The sequence below is a fragment of the Amphiura filiformis genome, chromosome 10 (genome assembly GCF_039555335.1).
Source record: "Amphiura filiformis chromosome 10, Afil_fr2py, whole genome shotgun sequence".
NCBI lineage: Eukaryota > Metazoa > Echinodermata > Ophiuroidea > Amphilepidida > Amphiuridae > Amphiura > Amphiura filiformis.
The window spans coordinates 17,462,794-17,480,663 of record NC_092637.1 but is presented as its reverse complement, the minus strand read 5'-3'; the positions used below and the strand labels follow the sequence as shown (position 1 = coordinate 17,480,663).

Genomic DNA, 17,870 nt, shown 5'->3' with positions numbered 1-17,870 from the left:
TCAGTGCCAAGGACATTTTCAATAGCTTTTTACCATGAAATGTAAAAGAACCGCTCATATTACATGTATTATTTGGTTAATTTAAGTTTAAAACTTGTAAAATGTAAATAGCTCCCATAATTTGCACACAAACGTACAGTTTATAGAATAAAATTACCACAAAAAATAATTTGATATAGAAACGAAAATCGTCCGGGATGTTACGTCCGGGATGTTACGGGTGTGTGGTATACCACATTTGAGACTAATTCAACAGTTTTTTGATCATATCTTCGGAAATACACCAATGTGGAACCCCTAATTTCAGTATGTTAATGAGAAAAATGGGATCTCTCATTTGATATCAATATATTACATGATCATGATGATTATCGTTAATAAAACACTGTAGACTACCAAAATCACGCTGTATAAAATGTCAGTAATTCCATAAGGAATTAGTCACATTTACAAGGAACTTTTACATGTTCTTTTCGCATGAATATTTGAAAGGGACGATATTTTATGTTATAGGTGAGTTTTAAAGAATTCGATTTTCCAAATATATCAGGTCACCTTCCTTTAATATGATTAATGATCTATACAGGCCCGTACGCAGGGGGGTGCGGGGGTGCGACCGCACCTCCCCATATTTGCAAAAGTATACAAAAAGTCCCAAAATGTCCGAATTTGCGAGCGTACGAGCCAAAAAATCAGGTTTTTTACGCTTTTTTGGTCAAATTTGGGGAAGAAAGTCCACTTTTCTCAAAACTGCCCCCCCCTGGAAAAAAAGTCCACTTTTTCAAAATCAGCAACCCCAAAAAAATCCTGCGTACGGGCCTAGATCTATATACTTAAAGACAAGTTGTAACCGTATTGTTTTTTTGTATTTAGGTCGAGAAGCGAATGCATTTGTTGAATACGACCACCGTTTTGTCAACCACGTTATGTACAGCGTTAACGTGACACGCCTTTCTAGATGTGCAAAAGCTTGTTTGAAAGATACAGCATGTCAATCCGTGAATCTTGTACCGATTGAATATGGATATGTGTGTGAACTATCTAATAACACCAGAAACGCATCGGCAAGTGATTATGTTGAACACAATGGCGGTGTTTATGCTGGTTTCCCGTAAACTGTAGACGGAAAGGGTTCAGCAATAAATGGAGAAAAAATCTTCACATTTCACAGCAATTTTATCATCGCTTGATTTTGTTCTTTTAATTTTTTTTTTTTTTAATTTTAATTTTTGCCCGTTTAAGGTGACTGTCATTGTCTTCGGAAGGTGGTCTCAAATATTTGGGGCTCATATTTCTTTACACAAAAAGTAAAGGTTCGCAATGGCGGCGCCAGGATTTTTTTCGGGGGAAAGGCAGTGGGGGAAAAGTGAATAGGGGCAAAATCAACAAATTTAATGATGAGGTATCATAAACTTGACTCTGGTCACTGAATACTTGAGACATCCTTGCGAAGAAAATGAGAGCCCTTTAACCTTGCTTGCTTGACCTTGAATCCAATCCAGTGGGTTTGAAAATTCTATCAGCCAAATCGGCTTTAAAATTCGCAATGCATTGTGGGACAGTTTTTGCAGTGTTGGGAAACGTTGAACTCTGACCTATGAGGAAAATTGTTTTTGTGCGTGCAAAATATTGTTTAAAATGTTTTACTAGGATAATTTACTCATTTTGCTGCTGATTTACGCATTTCATGCAGCAATTGACGCATTTGGTATTTGGTGGAGTTATGGGAGGGATAGGAGGACGTTTATTACGCGTCTCCAAAAAAAAAAAAAAAAAAGATCCGCAACGACTCTACCGTCAATTTATAGATTTATTTATAGATTTTAATAAAGTATACAGAGTTTTGCTCAATTGATAGTATTATTTCTTTAATATTCTCTAATGTTCTTTGACCATATTTGATTGGGTTTTTTGTTTTTGTTTTTGTTTTTAATTTTTTCTTCTCGACTCAAAATGGCGACATTTCCTGTTGACTTTTGACCACTTCCGATTGACCCTTTGACCTCGGTTGCCCTTTGACCCGGAAGTGGCAACGTCCTGGAATACTATATTACTACTCACACCACTCCACGCCATACATAAATTCTGCCAGTCACATTTCCCCAATATGAAATTTTTTTAAAGTAAAATTTTAATTTTAATTTTTCTTCATTAAAGTTTGGCGGAGGCAGGGTTCGAACTCACGGCGGCGGACTGCTTTGGACACACTATGATTATGAACCCAGCGCCTTAGACCACTCGCCCACTTGTCTTGTTGGAATTCATTTGAAACTTATTTGAAGATATAATCGCAACTTCAACATAGGCCTACCACGTGACAAGCAAAGGCAGAAAACGTGCCATATTTTGGAATTTTATTTCAAATAAAAACATTTATGTGTATTATTAGCGCTCAATTGCTGTTAACTGCGTGTTTTATACCAAAAAATCCAACGATAAGCATGATAACTGGGCGTCTATATGGACAATACATTATATCGATTTTGACACGTGCTTGTGTCTCAGTACATTTCCATGGTCAGTAAAATACTATAGAGAAAAACCTACCATTTTCTTGTATACACGTTCGATGTTTTGATCAAGTATGTGAATATTCAACATTAGACCCAAATTTTTTTTCAGGAAATAAAAGATTAGATTACCATAAAAACGAAACAGTAATCTTTTGCCGGGTCTAATGTTATTTATACATAGAATTTTCAACGTTTTTCTATCCTTATTCTTGCTCAATTAAAAAATATTTTGGCGTATATAAAATTGAAATAAAATTCTCTACCTCATATACGACATCAAATGTGCCACAATTGGGTATCACGAATCGTTATATATGATGTGCAGTTAATATTCATATTTTCTTTTATACAGAGGATGCTTCAGTTTTGACAGGAAAAATATTTTCTTGAAAACCCTCTCACTCGGTTATTTTAAAAAGGTAACCACGCTTCCCTAGAATGTGCAATAAATTAGCATTAAAATTTTTCTTATTCTAACAGCAAGCGTTTCTAGAATGTATTATGGCGAAATGTGGTGTAATTACTACTGAGGTTTTTCCTGATACCAAGAAAGTGGGCTGGATGGTGAGGACCATGATTCTGTCAATCGAGTCACACACACCTGTAAATTACAAATGTTAAGTCAGTGTGGAAACAATTATTATCGATCAATATCCAGACAGAAAGGCACGTTGACTTATTCATATAATAACCTATTTTTAAATTAGTATTGGAAAGTGGATACAACAGGTTTTTTGTTCACCTTTCTACGTGCTATAAATACTTGAAACAACGTTGAATACATAATTATTAAAAGTCGATTTTATTAATTGTGAGAGAAAGTCACGTTAAATTATGATGTAACCGCCTATTTTAACTTAGATTTGTAAAGTACAGGTACATCGAAAAGCAATTATAAAAACGATCATGTTTCGTTCAAATGACTTAAATATTTAACGACTCGGTGATCGATACTAACGTGATTAAAGAGGTTCTACCTACACCAACTTGTAAATTGTATACCATTCTCTTAGTTGACGCCTTACCAAGCAGTCATTGAGACATATATTTCTTCATTTCCCGACTAAACACGGGCAAGATGGTGTTTGGTAGTTCAACCAATGCGTACAACGTTTATATTTACATCGGGATAATATACAATATTATATGTAAGTGTGATTTGTTTTCGTACGCTTAATTCTTCTACATTAAGGTTATACAATGGATTTTTCAAGGCTTGATTCCAGAGGGGCGTAAGTTAATAATAGAAACAGCCATGCAGAAAAAAAAATGAACTCAAGCGTACTTGGTGTATCAATCTACATGTACAATGACAACGAACCTATGAAACCGTGGCACGTGAGTCACCCTATGTTGCAGGGATAGAAAGGGGGCAACCATCAAAGGGGGGCGGTTTTCTGCAATTTTCCTATGGCATTTTCTAAATTTTCAATTTTTTAAATATTATCCTTTAGATGATATCTGTCGTGAATAACAAAACCAACAACCAATATCTAATTTGTAAAATATATTCATGACATAGACTAGTAGGTCTATTCCTGAATTATATAATAATAAACAAGATATTCCTGAAAAAAATTGGTGTCAGTTCCAATTTACAATGTAATTATTATTTGAATGTATGGAATTGCATGAGAAGTTTTGCACTGCAGCACTGACAGGAACATTTAATGGTAGTTCATTTATCATTAAATAATTATACATTTACGTGTTTTGGCGCAGCGTCCGCCTTCTTTGCTAGCTAAACACGTTTTTAAAAATAAACAATATGCAAATGAGGTCGCTAATTTGCATATTTTGCAACAAAAATCACATGGGATCTTAAGACTTAAGATGGTGCCACCATCCCACCAAGTTACATCTCTATAAACCTCACCAGTTCCGAAAAATGGCAAAAAGCGTTTTGAAAAATCAAACAATATGCAAATGAGGTGGTTAATTGGAATATTTTGCGACAAAAATTACATGGGATCTTAAGACTGTCTCTAACCACCATCCCACCAAGTTACATCTCTATACGCCTCACCAGTTCCAAAAAATGGCTAAAAGCGTTTTTAAAAATAGAAAAAAAGGAAATGATGTGGCTGATTTGCATATTATGTGACAAAAATATCATCTGATCTTAAGACTGCTCTTAAAGGTCAGGTCCATTGCAAAAACAAGTTTATCTCTATTCGAAGAGAATAATTATTACATTACAAGTTGACACTTGTTTTTTTATGCGTATTTCTCCTGAAAAAGGAGAAATGGTGTGGGTAAAATTCAGCCTCGTACGTGTTCTTCCCCCGTTTGAAGCGTACGTGCTCTCCCCCCGTTTGGCTGATGACGTAGGTAAATGAAGCGGACACAATAGAACTGGACCACACAGGGACTCAAACCCGTACTAGTCGTCGTCCAGCTCAAAACTATAGTCGAGATGAGCATGAGTCAAGTGCGCTAATCGATTGCGCCACTGAGGAGCTTACGAAAATTGATGGTCTCAAACTGACTATAATATGCTATAGTGCATACAGGCTGTTATGATAAACAAGCGCATTACCCACGCAAAGTCGGACGCATCGATGACGAAAAAAATCGGGGTTTTTTTGTTGCAAAAGTAGCTTGGAATGAAAATCAAATGGTAGCGTAATCGACAGACAGTTGAGAAATAATGTAGGTAGTTAGATGTCAAAATTAACGTTCCACAATCAAGATATCGATAATGTAACAAAACAGTTTTTCTCATGCAAGATTCTCGAAAATGTTCCCCAAAAACGGGCTTTTAAAATGTAATCGGTACTGTATTTGGTTCTTCCCCATGGCAACATTATTTCTTTGATCGATTTGTAGTACAATACAAAAAAGAAGAAAACAATCACTCGGCGTGGTTTTATACGAGGCGCACATTTGAAAAAAACGTCATGGAACGCGTTTTTGATCTTGTGAACATGGTGCGTAAAAAGGATTTAAACGAAGGATTTTCAAATTTGTATAAACACACAAAAATAATGTTAAGCTACATCCAATGCACCAATTTCACTCGCTGCGATATTTGATTACTGAGAAAACTCTGTTTTAGAGAACAACTTTATACGTCTTTTTACTTTGAGCAAATTGAATTTTGTTTGGTTGTGTAAACTTTTTGAATATATTTAGATCCAGTCAGTTTGTACTATATTACTTTGCTTTTTAGCTCGTTTTTATTGTAGCATATAGATTATTTTTTTAGTACAAATCAAATAATCAATTAATTACCTAATATAATTAATTAATTAAATTAATTCTCTATGTGTTTATTCCTTTCCTTGCTAAATTGATTAACTTCTTGCTTCTCGCACAAGTACATGTTATATCGATTTACGAGTAGTTTTTTGGAAAACTACTCTAGTGGCAACACTGTCATATTGTATACCAAAACCAGTAGGGGTGTGTATCTTGGTGTGTGGATGTAGAGGGTGTAGGGGTGGGTTGTACTTGGTATGTCTGTACATATTTTGAGTGTATGGTTAGGAAGTTGGTCTATGTGCTGTCCTTACGTGATAGCCATGATTATAATTATGTCATAGCATTTTGTATTAAAGCAAAGAATCTGTCATTATCATTTACGTATTTATGTATATGAAACTGTTTTATAGTTCTTTTTGTATCTATTATTTATTTATTTATTTATTTATTTATTTATTTATTTATTTATTTATTTATTTATTTATTTATTTATTTATTTATTTAGTTTTTTTTGTTTTTTGTTTTTTTTCCAGCTGAATCAACAAAACAAACATGTCAAATTATTCGTCTGGCCCCATGGATCCCAGAAATGTAATGTTTGTGCGTGTAGGACCTATCGTTAAGAAGTTATGGGGCACAAACGGTCACGGGTCGATTTGCTTGTTTTTCTCCAAACTAAGAGGTTTCAGAAAAATAGTAGTTTGCACTATCTGCGATGTCTAGTTAGCATGTTACACAGTAAAGAGTCAAAAGATGTGTAGGATTCAATGGAATTTGTATTTGTTCATCATCTATCTTCTGAATTTGACATCACAGTTTGCATCCATTTGCACAAAAATCGGAGCAACTTGAATTTGTCACCCCCTTATAGACCTTGGACCTGTTGAGCCTCGTAACATGGTAACTATGTGTCCTACGCGCACATATGATACATTTTTGTGATCCTTAGACCGAGACGAATAATTTGACATGTTTTTAGTGAACATTTTTTAATTTTTGCCCCGAAAATGAGCAAGCAGGGGGTTTGTGGGTCTTTTTTAGGGTCACTGGGTTCCAATATAGCTTGGCAGACAAAATGTTTGAATTCAGCATACCTCAATTAACCAAAATAATTTGGTTCCCAGCTTTTACGCCAACTTGCCGCTTGATGCTTAAATAAGTCCAAAATAGAACCAGTCTATTAGTTTATTTTATTTGTTTACAGCTTCAGTTTACAGTGGGTTCAAATGCAGTACCAACCAAAGTGATCGCTATTTGATTGTGGATGAGTTTAAAACTTGGTACGATGCGCGTGCGCATTGTCAAGGTCTCGGTAATGCAGATCTAATAGTGATCAATGACGAAGCAGAATGGGATTACATTCGAACTACAACAACAGAACGCTATTGGATTGGTTTAACTGACTTGGAGAAAGAAGGTATTACTAGTAATGAGAGTGTTAAGTAAAATAGGCCAATAGATGGCAGCAAACAGATTTTAGTCTACTGCGCATAAATTCAGACGGTTGACAGTGCATTTAATAAGCTGGACTACTACAAAACAGCACAGAAAATACAAATAAGAGTAAAACGTGACCCAAAAATGATACTAATTTTCTGCACTTTGAATTTTTTTTCGGCTCGAAATTAAGGTCAATTTGCTAAATTCTGGAAATGTTTAGCCCCAAGTAATTTTTTCTTGTTTGGAACCACTAAATACTATTAATTTGCTATAGAGCCATTCTTTGCCCTCATTTTAGTGATAGACATTTAAAGTGGAGACCTTACCCCGGGGTAATGCCAGCCCACAGAAATAGGATTAGGAGGAGGGTTGCTGAACCCCACCATAGGTTTCTTCATTAAATTCCATCATTTTGATTTGGTTTATGTGAAATTATTCTAAATGATATGGATTTTAAACCAGGTATAATGAAATACAGAGATAAAAAGACTAGTTTGCTTCTGACGTCATCTGTCAATCAAACTCGAGCACGGTTTGTTTACAAGTGTCGTGATGATATGAGTTGCTGAACACGGCGGTAAAACCGGGCGCTTTATTGTTAATTTTGCACCTTCAAACATACAAACCATCTCAAAAGTTAGGTATTCATAGTAGGAAACTTTCTTTCGCGAAGGCACCATGTCAACAATGCCTAGAAAAGTTGTTTTTTGCCTTGTAAAAGTACGTAATTTTTCGCCATTTATTGCTATTACTTTTCTCCGATCGGCACCAGATAAATCGACCTTCCTTTTACCCGCTAATTAACCAATCAAGGATCGTAGAGAATTTGATTGACAGTGACGTCAGACGCAAACTAGTCTTTTTATCGTTGTCTTCAATTATAGCATGAGGAGTTAACTAGACATTTCCTTTCATAATGTAGCAGAAAATCCGTTGTATATCGCATATCGTGAGATTATTAGCCGCTAATCAATATGATCTATACATAAAATCTATCCAATTTTGTGAGGACGATCTCACATCATGACGTCATAGCAACATTACATGGGAAAATATTTGTACATATTTTGGTATCACTGGATAAAAGAAACCAATATTGCATATGACTTTTAATATAGAAATAATTGCAACTATGCCATTTGTAACGTTTGAATGTTTCTATGTTCCGGTGTATGATGCGTAAGCCTCTCTCCTTGTTTGTATGATTATATTAGGCTGGCGGGTAAGCATCATTAATTGATCTCGTACACTGGTATGTAATGTGATGTTTGTAGTTTTTACCCTGACTTCCATATCCATAAATACCAGACTTGAGTCCTGTTTATCAGGGACAGTCTATGTAGCTCAGTGGTTAGAGCGCTCACCCCACAAGCGAGAGGTCTGGGGTTCAAGTTTTAATCTGGTATATCTGCCTATCCATGTCATGTTTACATTTGTAATGTGTAACTGTGCTAGTGTGCGATGCGTAATTCTTCTTTTAGTCCCCTGTATATTGATATAAATTTATTAAGAATAACGATTAAGCACCATTAATTTGATCTCGTACGCTAGTTTGTAATGTTTGAAAGTTTGTTACAGTGTATGATGCGTAAGCCTCTTACCTTGTTTATCCCATCTTCATAGACATGATAGATGTTACAAATAGCCTCTGACATTGCCGGACGAGGGTCAAAACCATTTTGACGGATTTATAATAATGACAAATCAGATATGAAGTGCAGTGATTTCAATACATTAAAAATTTATTTTCTGACTGTATCTCTTGAATGTTCTGTTGTCTGATATTTCTAGGAACATATAAATGGTTAGGATATGACAATTTGCAACAACGATCGTCCGGATGGCTATGGCATTCTGGAGAGCCGAATAATGGCGGTGTACTCGGAGAAGACTGCGCTACCTTCCGAAAGTCGGGCAATGTGCACTCTTTGAACGATGAAAACTGCGATTTAGAATTTCATTATTTCATGTGTGAAAATGATTTTGATCAGTGTAAGTTGTAAAAAAAACCTAAGCGTTAGAATAGGAAAAAACTTCACATGCTGCTTGTAACCCCGTGAGAACTATACCTGCCTATTGGTCAAAAAGAAGTTTTCAATATCAATTGGACTAATCAGCAACATTGTTACAATACTTTCATTATGCAAAAAATTGGGATGAATTATTTGCAAAACTCCATTCTGATTGGTGATTTAAATAAAGATATCATGTAATTTACCAATCAGAGGCAATGTTAGATCGGCAGGTAGTGCTTAAACGTGGGTGACCATATTGACAGTCTCAGCGACCTCATAATCCCCTTTACCTCATCAAAATGCAGATTTTGGTAAAAGGTGAAAGCTCGTATTTTTTTAATTAACATATTGAAATTAAGCGTTCCAAATCGGTATATTTCCAAAGAAATCATCAAAAAACTGTTGAACTAGTTTTAACTGTGACATAACACGCTTGAGACTAATTTGACAGGTTTTGATGATATTTTCGGAATTAGACTGATTTGGAACTCCTAATTTCAATATGTTAGTGAGAAAAAGTCAAATTTAACCATGCACTTCTATGCAGTCTCATGTTTACTCACACTGTTATGCAAGCTGCATAGTTAACCCAGTGGGTATTGGGTAGTTCTTAAATCATCCTCTGGATCGCTGTCCTGTACTCGATGGATGGATACACAGATTATGTAGAAGGGTGTAATCTTTATTCCACACTATGCGAAAAAAAATCAAGATGACTTATGGGTAACAATTTCACTGTTTTGGACCGTTGTTACAGGTAACGCTACCCAATATTTTACATCCTCTTCTTGCGACATCTCCAATCGTTACCAGCTTGTGGGGCAGTTGAAGTCTTTTTCACCTGCTAAGGATTATTGTCGCGCTGAAGGGCTTGAGATAGCGAGCTTAAACACGGAGGATGAGGTGATTTACATGAGACAATATTTGCTGGATATAGGCGATGACAACACTTATTGGACTGGGTTAAATGATAAAACGGTAGAGGGTAAGTACACTACTAGATTAATTCCTATTGCTGCCACCCCAGAGGTATTACACTGTTGCCCAGCTACTTCATCGGTACTCTAGAGTACTCGTGTGGGTATCATAGTGCAGTTATGCTGCACAGCAAACATGATTCGACCTTTGCAGTACTTAAACCTGGTTAACAGGAAACTACTCCAGCAAAATCAATCGATAAAGTCTAGTCTATCCTCCACATTGAATGGTGGACTGCACTTACGCCCAAATATGGCACTTGTCAATTAATAATCACCCACTTGAAATCCCTGACTCGCTGCGCTGACCGGTTATGGACAGATATAGGAGCTGTTTTTGCTGTTATCTGTCATTTACATATCAGGGAGGTTTTAATATAAAAAGTTAAATTTTACTGTTATTAAAGCACTTCAGGCTTAGTCTTTTACGTGGTATTTTAGTATACCACTGGGCATTATAATTATGCAAAAAAGTAGAAATTCGAGTAAAATTGAGGGCGTCGCTGTGAAGCAAATCACACATTATGGCTTTAAGCGTACAAAAAAGTAACACATCTGGAATCACACATCCGCACAAACAATACCTAACCATACCGAACCCCCACACATTACACCCACAAACAACATTGATTTTCTTTTAAACATCATTAAAGAGTAATATATGTGATGCAATCAAGCAAAATGAGTCGGATGTCGGGAATATTGATTTTGAGATATGATCAATAATAGTATTCAACTTCCTTTGTATTTTGATCGACATCAGACTCATTTTGCTTGATCGCATCACATATGAGGGTCATACTCCCTCATCTTTCTACTGGACCTATAGACATGATAGATTAGGGATGTTTGGTCCTCGATTTTTCTTGCAATTTTTGGTCATACAATTATACTAGTGATACTGCCTACACAGGAGGAAAAATCCCATCCCATACAAACACAACAACAACACCGCGCATACTCATATATCCACCCAACGGATTCCAACCAACAGATTCGTTGTACAAAATGCAGTGGCGTAGATTTCTTTTTGACATGGTGGGTGGTATTGGAAAAAATTCTTGAAATATAGTAAATCCAGCACCTTTTGGCGACAGAATAAGTTCATGGTACAAATGCGCATTTCTTCTCGTGAAAATTTTTGATATTTTGAAGCTAAACTGATGAAATATGGTGCAAAAAGTGGAATAAATGCGCGCGAAGCGCTCGAAAATTTGCACTTTTGGGTGATTATGAGGTTAATTTGGCCTGAAACCCATATTCAGGTGTCAACTTTGGGGGATGATTGTATGGACCATCCCCCTGGCATAATATTGGGGGATTTTTGGGGGATCTACGCCTATGTACAAAAAAGTAATATCTTAGCAATGGCAAACATATTCTGAGTATACCAAATTTTGACATGGTTATTGCAGAATGTCCAGTCACAAATAGGCTTACACTAGGGTCTCACACATACTCATACAGGCACCGTTCCTTAGCCCTCATAGGCCTCTACATTGTATAGGGATGTATAGAATGACATGATCCATAACTTGAAGTCAAATTATGAGCTATTATTGGTGAAGGAATGTCATGGAACTGTGGCACTGAAATGATATTCTATTTTAGGAGAATGGAAATGGAAAGGACATGGAGGATATGGATTTGTACCCACAACAATTTATGATGATGGTACGTGGCTTCCGTATGAACCCAATGGCGCTACATTGGAAAATTGTGTGGAGTTCTACACGCATCCTGATTACAACATCCGGGGATTCAACGATAACGACTGCACTTTGCATTGGCCTTTTATTTGTGAGATGACTGGCTGTAAGTATACAGGGCACACCGACATCGCCTGGTTAATAATTACATTGTACAGCAGAGACACTAAAATGAATATCCGGGATCGATACACGTGAATGTGCTATGCACGATTTGATATTCAGACGATAAATCTCGGATACCGGGGTAGAAAATGAAGAATATCTCCCGTAATTCTTTTATTCTAAAGAAGCCATATTTTTATGCTTGCACTTGAATATATGTGTTGAAAGGATATGATAGGCGTTAGCTTGCGTATTGAGAAAGAATTGTGCGTATTGAGCTCAAAACTGACAAAAATTCTGATTATATATGTGCCGAAATATAGCGCAACGTAGGCCACTCGTGGAGGGAGTCTAAAAGCAGATGACCTCATGGCGTATACCATGCTCACTCACACACACAGAGGTCAGTCACCAGGCTATTGTCAATAGCCTTAGTCGGATGTCCCTCAGCCCATTATGCGTCTCAAAACTATTAAACAGGTCGGAACAAAATGGCCATGCGTGGCTGTGGATTCAACCTACCATGGCGATTTCTGCCATGAAGATATCGGGGCGATGACACTGTGCAGGGGAGAGAAGAATTACTAGCACAATTCAACATGAAATTACATAATGGAAACGTGACATGCATAGGCAGATATACCAGAGTAAAAACTCCGGACATACCTGCCTGTGCGGGGACTTGAACCCCAGACCTCTCGCTTGTCGGGCGAGCGCTCTACCACTACAGATTGTGCCTGATAAACAGGACTCAAGTCTGGTACTTTAAGCTACTTTATATGGATATGAGAAGTCAGGGTAAACATACACACAACGCATTACATACCAGTGTATGGGATCAATTAACGATGCTTACCAGCCTGCCTAATATAATCATACAAACAAGGGAAGTGGCTTACGCATCATACACTGGAACATGGAAACATTCATACATTAGAAACTAGTGCACCAGATCCGTTATTCTTATAATATATCAACAGGGGAAAGAAGAATTACGCATCGCACACTAGCATAATTAAACGTGAAATTACAAATGGAAACATGACATGAGTCCCCGCTCAGGCAAGTATGTCCGGAGTTTTTAATCTGGTATATCTGCCTATGCATGTTATGTTTCCATTTGTAATAATATTCCATTTGTAATAATATTTCATGTTTAATTGTGCTACCTTGGCAGTCTAATCACAGAAGATGCCAGATGTATTAAGGAGATTAAGAGAAGGATTGCACTGGCTAAGTCTGCGTTCTCAAAATTAGACAAGATCCTAAAAAACAGTGCCCTCAGTATAGAGACCAGAATTCGGGTACTCAACTGCTATGTCGTCCCTGTATTAATGTATGGAAGTGAAGCATGGTCAATAACAACCACGGCTGTTTGATGTGTATAGAATTGGCTTCATTATTAACTAAATGCAAACTATAGATGGCGCTATTTATCCTAAATCATATTTCTTTATTTGCAAGGGTTAGGTGATTAATACCGCCATTAAAAACAGCTGGAATAGGTGAAACAAGCAACAAGGACATTTTATAAACAAATTTTATCAAACGATAAAAGGAATATTTGTATTTAAAGCTTGAAAGGGTAATTTCCAGTAACTAAATAGCGCCACCAATTTTGGCATTAATAGATACATTTTATATCCGAAAAAGCTTTAAAAATACTATAAAAGTGAATAATTTTGTAAAGAGGGAAATTAAAGTTGAGAACAACTCAAACGCATCTGTATACATTAGCACGATATCACTTTTAGCTGTTTAAGCCAAAAATTTGGTTATACATGATGTTTTGTTTGAAAATCTAATAAATGATCCCATCAAACAACCGTGCAACAGACATTAAAAGAAGATTGGAGAGCTGCGAGATGTGGTTCCTTAGAAGAATGATGAAGATCCCGTGGACTGATAAAGTGTCTAATGACGATGTCCTAAGTAGAGCAAATGTGAACAGGAAGCTGTTACTTGAAATCAGAGTTAAGCAGCTCAAATTCCTTGGTCATATCCTCAGAAAGGATGGTTTCGAGAACCTAGTATTGACAGGAAGAATAGAAGGAACAAGGAGCAGAGGCAGGAAGAGAGTGATGTGGTTATCAAATCTGAAAGAAAAAAAAAAAAGAAAGGGGAGCTGAACATAAAGCGACAGAGCTTCTGGAGATGGCTTATAACAGAGAATTGTGGCACGACATGATCGCCAACGTCTTAGGATATGGCACCTAGAGAGAGAGAGAGTGCGGTGCGTAATTCTTATTTCCCCTGTATATTGATATTAAGAATAACGGATAAGCATCATTAATTTGATCTCGTGCACTAGTTTCTAATGTATGAATGTTTTCATGTTCCAGTGTATGATGCGTAAGCCTCTTCCCTTATTTGGCTGTAAGTACTGAACCTATATCACCAAAGCGCCCGTTGGTATGCGAAATAATGTGTACGTGCGACACTTGAAATCACGAAAGTGGCGCCTCATTTCGGCTCAAAATTATATACTAGTATCTAACAGTGAAAACTAAAATAATTTTGAGGAAAAGAAATACAAATCTATTTTTATGATGGAAATGTTATGATCATTATTAATTTAACAAGTTTCCTTGCAAGAATTGAAAGCTTTGAAATATTTCTGAGTGAATACTAACTTAAAACTATGAATTTTTATTACTCTACATTAAATTTACTTTCTTGTAATATTAATGTGCTGCATATGCTTCAACATAAAGGGTCCAAGTTTTTCTCAAAATGTCAAGAGTTATCTTAAGAACCACGGAACCAATACTGGGCTTGTTTGTACTCATTCTGATGCATTTTTCATTTTGATTCCAAATGAACAATTCTGACATTTTTGAATTTTTGTTTATTAAAAAGAATTGAAACTTGTCGTCTGCAGTCTACACCCACGTGAAGAGAGTTTAATAATCAGCTTTATTTTTTAACTTTAAAACAGGTCGCAATGATTACTATGCAGTTACTGAAGGATACCGTTTGGTAAATCATGCTATGTATGATGTCGTCGTTAAAAGACATTCAAGATGTGTTGCTGCCTGTATAAAGGAATCTCATTGTGTCTCCATAAATCTGATGCCGACTGAAAACGGAGACTACTATTTATGTGAACTTAATAATAAGAGAAAAACTGAATCCCCGGGTTCAGATTACGTACAGTATGCCGGTGGTGTGTATTCTGAATGTACTTAAGGGATGTAGCTGTTAAAGTGACACTCTCCGTCGAGTTTTTCGATAAATTCATTAATTTCTCAAAAAGTAAAAATAGCAGTTTAACAAATAATAGTTCAAATGAAAGCCATTATTGGGGGCATAATTATCGTATCATTAAAATAGGTCTGACACCAATTAAAACATGTGTTTTGATGTCCCAAGTTCATAGTAAAATATGCTCACGCTCTTTTTTACAGATGGCCTGGAATTTCATATTTCGGTTGCAGCGATTGCCCAAAAATAGGTGGTATGCTTATGAAAAGCGTTTCCGCTTGGCATGTAGATAGTTATTGTTGCTATTACTGTTCGCGATTTTAATTTATGCATTCTTTAGCCGACAATTTTCAATGCATTTTACACACTCAAAATGTCGCTCGCGTAAATACTGATATTTTAAACAGTATCCGTTTTTAAACGAAACTACTGTCCACATTAGTTCCCAAGACTTTGATGAAAACATAGATACCAAATCAGACTGCATGTGACGAACAGATTTTAAACTAGAATTGAAAGAACCAGCGTATGCCCTATGAAAATGCTGTTTCGTAATAAATCGCGTTGTGATAAAAAGAGGAATTTTGGACATCCTTTTGGCTGTTTTTTATACCAAGGAAATGCGTGACCTACCCCAAACTTCTCATGTAGCCTTGACTTAATGTCCGTGACTGTTTGATATTATTGAATTTAGACGATTTGAACTATTTACTTACATTTAACCCGATGTTTGGCCAGAGAATGTTGTATTATATTCCAAAGATGGCGACAGCTACATACTCACTTTAAACCAGTAAAAAGGACACGTTTCTGCTCAGATGTTTCAGAGTTTGAGACCATATATTCACGGTTTTCCTATTACAATTCAAACCTATGACAAATTTGGCTGGTTTGCGATATGCGATTTTTCATCCTGATGTGGTAGTGATGTCAGTACAGTGAGCATTTAATTGGGCACAGCCAAATAATTACTAGCGTTCGGTCAAAGCGCTGGTGTACACATGCACACGCTTAATACGCCATATAGATGCGCGAGCTAAACAGCTGCTTCAACGCGTTGACGTCGACTGCCACATCATGGTGAAAAATGGTAGGCCTACATTTATGACTATAAAACCTCAAACACGCCCCTCGATAAAGGTTGGCAAATGAAGGAGGCGGCAGTTTAGTGAATATGCGAGTGCAAGCGCCGCCCTAACCGTGGAAGGTTTCCGCATACCGAATATAGGTTTATATCATGGCCTCTAGGCTTCATGGTTTATTTTTCGAAAAGAAAGCATAATCAATTGAGAAGGGAATGGATATTGCCATAATAATATCAAAGTTAATACTTGTCGTCCATAACAAGAAGGAATGCATCACGATTGTATAATATCCAGCTTTGGTATTTCATTTGATTACACTAAACATATGAAGCTTTATCTTTACTAGATTTATGCACTGAACATTTGCAGACCAGGCCTTCTACATGTAGTGAGCACCACATTAGATTGTGTTTACAAGAAATATTTATAAAATAAATAAATAACATGAATCCATATAAGATTTATATAGTGCACTAGAGGATACAAAGCGCTGTAATTTCGCTGCTACTAGTGAATTATCAGAATCAGATATCATCAACTATGCCGATTGTAGCCGATTAGATTGTAACATCCACTTATTATCTCAGCAGTTCCCCAAGTCCATTGGATGAAGAAAGATGTGAGCGGTATGAATTAATAAGTGTCGCCTCCTAGAAATATCCTAGATCACCAGCTTGGATGATAAAATATTATCTAGAAACACGCATCTGTTTTTCAAGGTCTCCCTTTCATCTACTGACCTTAAAGAAAGGATTAAAATTATTGAATAGAGTCCATGACCTGACGCAACGCATTATTAATGAGTAGCTATTAGGGACAGTCATGATGTTATGGTTGAGCGAGCAACGTATGACCACTACACAGGTCAATGGCCTGATTGCGATCTGGCGGGTTTTTTAAAAGCACGGTCCCTGAACTACGGTGTACCATGAGGGACATGCAAACTTAAAATAATTTTTTACAAACTCTAATAATTTTCACGAGAGAGCAAGACTCCCAGCGAGACTCAGGCTTTCGAGATTGAGTCTATGCGCGATGCGATATGATTTTTTTTTAAGAAGGGTCTTAGACCGCTCGGCCACACGACTTGTTGTTATCCATCTTGAATTTTTTTTTACATATAATCGCAACCTCAACATAGGTTTACCACGTGGCAAGCAAAGGCAGAAAACGTACCATATTTTGGAATTTTATTTGCTTAAAAACATTTTAATGTGTATTAATAGCGCCCAATTGTTGTTAAGGAGGCTGTGTACACTCAGACATGCATGTAGTAAAAGTGCAATAACTTTGTAATTATTCGCACAAGACATATAAAAGTATACATTTTTATGAAGGCAAGACATCAATAAATCTTAATATAAATACAGATTTTGGGTATAAACAACAATTCTGAAGAAAATCACAAAAAAGTGAGTTTTTGGCAATATTTGTTAGGTACATCATAACAAAAAACACTCTTTCCAAAATATTTTTATATTTTTTATATCAATTGGCCTTATATTTTGAGATATTGACCATATAAGACATCAAATTGAACTTTTTAAAATTCACAAACGCCTATTTGCACAAAATGATGCCTAAAATCGGAAATATACCAAAATATAAAAAAATTAGA

At 36.3% G+C, this 17,870-nt stretch overlaps 1 protein-coding gene and 1 long non-coding RNA gene across 2 annotated transcripts in view; both read left to right on the top strand.

Annotated features, from left to right (window-relative positions):
* The window catches only part of LOC140161702 (C-type mannose receptor 2-like), a 10,374-nt gene extending 9,205 nt beyond the window's left edge, over positions 1-1,169 (top strand). Inside the window, exon 5 of the mRNA XM_072185003.1 lies at positions 874-1,169. Within this exon, the coding sequence (XP_072041104.1) occupies positions 874-1,115 (242 nt within the window). The 3' untranslated portion in view covers positions 1,116-1,169. The remainder of the gene's footprint in view (positions 1-873) is intronic.
* Positions 1,170-8,954: 7,785 nt separating this feature from the next.
* LOC140162144 (uncharacterized) lies at positions 8,955-11,960 on the top strand. Its single transcript, XR_011860201.1, has 3 exons — positions 8,955-9,149; positions 9,930-10,157; positions 11,761-11,960. It is a non-coding gene; the product is annotated as an uncharacterized lncRNA (long non-coding RNA).
* Positions 11,961-17,870: the final 5,910 nt, after the last annotated feature.